The sequence below is a fragment of the Pseudopipra pipra genome, chromosome 4, assembly GCF_036250125.1.
Source record: "Pseudopipra pipra isolate bDixPip1 chromosome 4, bDixPip1.hap1, whole genome shotgun sequence".
NCBI lineage: Eukaryota > Metazoa > Chordata > Aves > Passeriformes > Pipridae > Pseudopipra > Pseudopipra pipra.
In genome coordinates, this window is record NC_087552.1 from 33,867,072 (window position 1) to 33,873,125 (window position 6,054).

The 6,054-nt window shown below is 35.5% G+C and overlaps 1 protein-coding gene across 4 annotated transcripts in view; it reads left to right on the top strand.

The window, feature by feature from the left end:
- Positions 1-5,601, top strand: part of FNIP2 (folliculin interacting protein 2) — a 50,240-nt gene extending 44,639 nt beyond the window's left edge. For all 4 annotated transcript variants that reach the window (XM_064652350.1, XM_064652352.1, XM_064652349.1 and 1 more), the window contains 2 exons: positions 406-521; positions 1,756-5,601. In XM_064652350.1, coding sequence (XP_064508420.1) covers positions 406-521; positions 1,756-1,834 — 195 coding nt within the window. In that variant the 3' untranslated portion in view covers positions 1,835-5,601. The remainder of the gene's footprint in view (positions 1-405; positions 522-1,755) is intronic.
- The last annotated feature ends 453 nt before the right edge of the window (positions 5,602-6,054 follow it).

The following is a 6,054-nucleotide window of genomic DNA, read 5'->3' on the forward strand; positions in this document are numbered from 1 at the left end:
GAAAAACGGTATTGACTTATAACAAAAACATCTTGATCTAAGGATTCTGGTTTGATTCTTAGTAAGATGTTCAGAGTGGTTTTGAACTCAGTTAAAACTGCTGAAGTCAGCAGAAGCACAGTGGCTTACTTTAGTGGAGAATGGAGTTAGTGTAGTAAACTGGCTGGCCAGGAAAGCTGGAACTTCCCAGTTCTATCAGGGGCTTCTTCTTTGTGGGATACTGTAACTGTTTTAATGTTTGTAGCACAGTTGTAACAAAACCAATTACCTCTTCTAGATGTTGAAGTATAGATTTAGTTTATCTTCTGGCAAAGATAGAAGGTAAAGTGATATGCTCATTACATATCTGTAATGTTTGTGTGCAATTGCTAAAGCCATTCTGAGGTTTTTGATCTTTGTTTACAGTGCATAATGCATCTTGAGGATAGACTACAAGAGATGTATCTCAAAAGCAAAATGCTTTCAGAATATCTGCGAGGACATACAAGAGTGCATGTAAAAGAACTAGGAATTGTATTGGGGTGAGTATTGCAGGTATCAGTCATAACCACTGGCAAAATCTGGGGCATTTATTTTTCCTTTTCATCTGAATTTTGACATCTTGTTCTCACAAGGACTTGCTTCATATTTAACACTCTCATATGCCTAATAAGGTGTGCAAATGGGTTCTGCTGAGCTATCTGGAAATTGGGAGGAGACATTTATACAGCAAGAACAAATTACTTGTTACTCTCAAATCTTCAGAATAAAGAAAGTTTGGATTTTGGTCCTTAGGAAGTTAAGCATGCATTCATACACACTCCCTTCTGTTGTGATCTCCTTAATGAAAACTTCATCCCAACAAATACTTTGGAATTTTTGGAAGATTAGGTAGTATATTTGTATCTCGAGGGAAGAGAGGGTCTCAAAAAGCAGATGTAGAAAAACAAACAGGTGTCCTGTTGGGCACCTGTCTCCTAATAATAGTACTTGATTGGCATATAACCTTGAGTGATGTGCCTGCTGACAGCAGAAAAGGGGGAAGAAGCGAAAACACATTCTCAAGATCCTTTTTAGCACTGTAAATTAAATCTAATTCATCTTTTTCCAGACTGTTCAAGATATCATATTCAGAAATGTAGCTGTAAATAGTGAAAACCTGAAATAAGCACTCTTCTCAGTGTGCGTATATATGCTAAATATATATAAATATACATGTACATCCTGGCCTCTGAGCAGCTTCACATTTAGAAATGGTTGGAAGCTGACCAATGCATTTGAGAGACATTCCTTGAACTGTTATTGTGTAATAATTTCAGTTTTTAGTCATTTTTGGTAAGAAAGTGCTACTAAATAGTGAACAGAGTTATATTCAAAACCTGAAATGCATAGTCTTCCATAAGCTGATACTAAGTACTTGCTTAAACTGGGCTTACTGGTGCCTACTGACTGGGAAGACTACAAGCTAAGGCTCATAGCTTAGCAAATAAATAAAAGGTTTTTTATTTAAACTACAAAAGATTGTATAGCACAGAATATAATACTGTCTTTTGACTTAAATGGTAGCATACTTCTTGATTTTAAACATTATTACCTACCTTTACTGGTATGTTATGAGTAATGGCAATAAATAATAATTAAACAGTGAACTTAGTTATAGCAAGACACTTCCAGTTTCTTTAAAGTGAATGAAAAATATCTTCTTTTGTTTTTCTTGTGAAGGTGACTGTATATTTTAAAGTCTGTCTCTTTTTTTTTTTTTTTTTTAATTTCTAGGATTGAATCCAATGACTTGCCTCTGTTGGCTGCTATAGCAAGTACTCATTCCCCATATGTTGCTCAAATACTCTTATAAATTAAACTCTCAGGATAGTCATTCCCTTAAAGTAAAGTTAAGAAAATGGGAATCTTGAATGAAGAACAGAGGTGCCAAACACTGGTAAAGGGGAGCACTGAGGAAAGGCGGTGATGACTGTACATTCTACCACCTTCCGATTCTGATCTCAACCGGATGTTTTATCGGAGGACTTCAGTTTACATAATGTCAAAGGCATTCAGGTTTTTCTTACAATCTCACTTCTGACTTAAGAAAGAGACTGCATCCTTGTATTTTATTTTTATTCAGAGGACAAAAGTTAACGCTATGTGGCAGACCAGGAGCTGCCATCCAAAACGCTGCTCAAAACCATGAAGTACCAGTCAAAAGAACAAGTGGGTTAAAATGGATTTTGTAATACTATGCTTGTGAGTGTGGTGTGGTGTATGTTTCTTTGCTGGGGAGGAGGAGGAGCTGTAAACTCTGTATATAGCGTTCCTATACACAAGTGTATTAGGTGGGACATGATTTTCTTGCAGAGCATACACATGATTTTGTATAGTAGAAGTGATGGGCTCGGAACAAGGAACCTGGATTCAGCAGCTAAATGTTATGTGGAAATGGAGGTGTGTGTGAGGTTGATGTTACTTTTCCCTGTAAGGACAAGAGGTTGAGAGCTGTGGCTGCTTCTGTTTTAATGAGGAGGCATTCAAATGGGCCCATGGCTAGAGATGGAATGGAATGAACTTCCGAGATAGGGATTTTGTGGGAAAGCCTTATGGAACTTCTGCTACAAGTTTACATTTGTTGCTGATGCAACTTTAATAACTCTTGAGTTGCTGTATGACTGTAGTCCTGGGAACTAAACCTGTGTCTTGGTGTGATCAAGTATTACCATCTCCAAGGAGTATGAATCTGAAAGCCTTCTGAATGATGCCAGTGCTGTCAGCACGTGTCTGTGCACACATACACCAAGCCATTGGCACAAACTGAAGACAATCCTATTGGGGAAATAAAAGACAACAAAACCCCCCACCAAACCTTTAGTCAAAAGTATTACTTTTTTCCAGCTACAAGTTGTCACACTCAGTAGGAATAAAAGAGGAACACTGTTTGAAGTAAAATGAAATGTAGGGGGCAAACCCCAATATTTGATATTACTATGAATGTCTGCAATTACTCTTTTTGATTCTGCAGAAATCTTGAACTATCATCCAGGTGCCTTTCCTTAATAGGTTAAGTACTCTGACACCAGAAACTACTTCTCCACTAGTTGATACTGGCCTCTGGTGTTTCTAGAAAGCAAAATAAAATTTTGTATTTCACTGTTTTCATGTGGTTGATTAAAATGAATGTAAAAAATACTTTTTTTGCATCAAGCACTGTTAAGCTGGATATGAAACTACGGACCAGACTGAGGAGAGAACAAAGGATCAAAACATTCTTAAACAAAAAACTCAATGTTGGACTGTTCTGTTTTGAGCCACTGCGAATGCAGTGTCTGAAATTGTCATCTTGCAAACAGATTGCTGGCAACACAATTGCTTGAAAATAGTGAATTCTTATAAGAAACTCTTGGTCACCAGTTGTGAGTTCTCCTTGTTGATGATTACAGATTTTTAACACTGAAGGGACACACTTTTACTGCAAGTGTTTTTATTTCCTACTACCTTGATGTTTGGACTTTTCTACAGTAAACTTTCAATGATTTGAAATAATGAAATGTGCATATTGTGAATTGTTTAAATGTGATGGGGGTCTTGATTAACCTTGTGTTGCTTTTTGAGGGAAATAGGTAGACTGACCTACTGTGAAAAGAGGTTGTTTCCATGTGGAGGGATACTTAATATTCTGGTAACACTTCTAAAGCTGTTCCTTCTATGCTGGTTTTCTGACCTGACATTCCAAATGTTACTTTTATTGCATTTTCATACTTCTCCCTAGTATTTTGCCTAAAAAGGCTAAAATATTTCTGTGGTTCAGGTTTTCTCCTGCTTGTAGTTAAGGAAACTTTTCTTGTCTCTGGATATCTGCTGGAAAGTAAACTTACCTCTGCATATAACTTTTAGCAGATACTGCTTTCTATTTCACAAGGTTAAGACAAAGTAAGAACCATAGAGCAAGTCACATATTCCTAAACTACCCTTTTGATGGAGAACGTGTGCATGTGTAAGACTATGAAACTGCTTCCCTGAGTGTATATAGGAATCCTCATGTATTTTCTCTCATGTATTTTCTCTATTTCATATCACTCTTAAATAGTAGCTGAGATCATTAAAAGTTAATTCCAGTTCTTTAAAGTATAAGTTGGGTTTTTATCTGACCAGACACTGACAAGTCTTCAAAGAAATAGATGCTAACATAAAGATGTGCTTTTGTTATCACAGAGTGTACTAAAGAAGTCAGAGGTCAGCAGACATTCAGTGATTTCAATATTAATACCATAGTCAGTAATACCTGATTTTACTACATCAACTATTAAAAAAAAAAAAATTTAAAAAATCTGCCCTTTGGCAAGACATCAATTAACCTTATGGTGGCATGTGAGCCGATGGTCAAAAACACTTGGATTTTCTTCAGCCCAGGCTAAAACTTTATAGTTCTTGCTGCTTTCTCTAACATTTTGCTGCTCTTCAGAAATTACTTGTTGAACTATCTTATTCTTACAGTTTTAGTTTTGGGGGAAAGAAAATTCAAAACAAAAGCTCTTTATTACCTTTAAAAGGCTTTACACTAATGAAAGCTAATTATATATTTCCCCCTCCACCAAACGTACTACCTCAGTTGACAGGATTCCACTTTCTAGGGCTTTTTTTTTTTTTGACTCAAAGTCTTTTAACTTGTTTTTGGTAGCATCTTGATGTTTATGTAAATTGGTGTGGCATGACAGGGCAGTAAGTATTTACAGATGTGGTTTTTAGACATTTTTAGGGCATGTTTCTGGTTTTATTTTAATAGGATGAAAAGTGATATGAATGTACAGATGTGTTGAAAATTGATAATGTAGCTTAATTTTCAACTATTCCAAAGTTGTTTTTATCAGTATTATGTAGGTTTTTTGTAAACTTAAATACATACTTTCTTGGTTAAGTGGGAGTGCACAGTCTTTCCAAAATCCCACATAATTGCAGTTTACACAGTGAAATTTAAAGAATGTATGCTTTTTTTCAGGCAAGACTAAGCAGAGGGGAGAAGTGAACTGCTAAATTGTAGTATTTAATCTAAATGAATTCTTTAACCCCAGACGATACCAAGAATTAAACATTTTAGTTTCAGTAGGTACTCTCTGAACTAACGTATAATGTTTTCTTCTGCCCCCAAAAAACTAATAGACACTGATTCTGTAATTCACTTTTCTAATAACATCCTCCAGAATTCTAGACTGATCTTCCCCACTCCCTACTACTATATGCATCTTTACTCTTCAAGTCAAAAACTCTTTTCAGATGCACCAAATTCTTGTATATAAGTTTTACGCAAAACGATCACTTTACCCCCAAGTCTAACTTCAATTAAAAGGATCCAAATAAAAATCAAGTCTGAACTACTGAATATAGTATAGACATTTTCCTTTTTTTTTTTTTTTTTTGGAGGTCGAATGAGCTAATTTGACATACACAGCAGGTTTTTCATAGTAGAAAAAAAATGTGTGTTGCTATTGCATGTTTGGAGAACATAGGCTTTTTTAGGAATGACTGAATACCAATGTCAAACTACATGGGTTTTTTTCTTATAGTTGTTCATGTATGCTATCATTTTGGTCTATTTCTTTGCGGCATTTGGTGCAATAAACTTTCTGAAATCAACTTAAGTGATATTTGGTATCTTCCTTTTTAAAACTTCTGAAATGGCTGTTATTGTTGTAGCTGAGATCTAAAAGCACATGAGCATTCAATAACCCAGTAGCGGAGTATGCAACTTGCAAGAAATGTCTGACAGGAAGACTCCACAAAATTTTGAAACTGATTTAACACTTTTAGCATCTTTGGAAACTTTACTCCACAAGAGCTCTTATTGTGTGAAAAATAACAGCAAAAAATAATGGAAAATGAAGACAATGACTGTTGGAATAGGTCCTGCGGAATTTCCACACTCTTGTGTACCTGGCATTTAGCTCTTTTCATATGCATTTGAGCTACCTGAAAAATGTGTCACTATTAGATAATATATCCAGTTTTTAAAATTGCTCAACCAAATGGGAATGAGTGACACCTCATGTCTGCTAGATTATGAAGTTTAGTTTAAAATAAAGAGGTCAT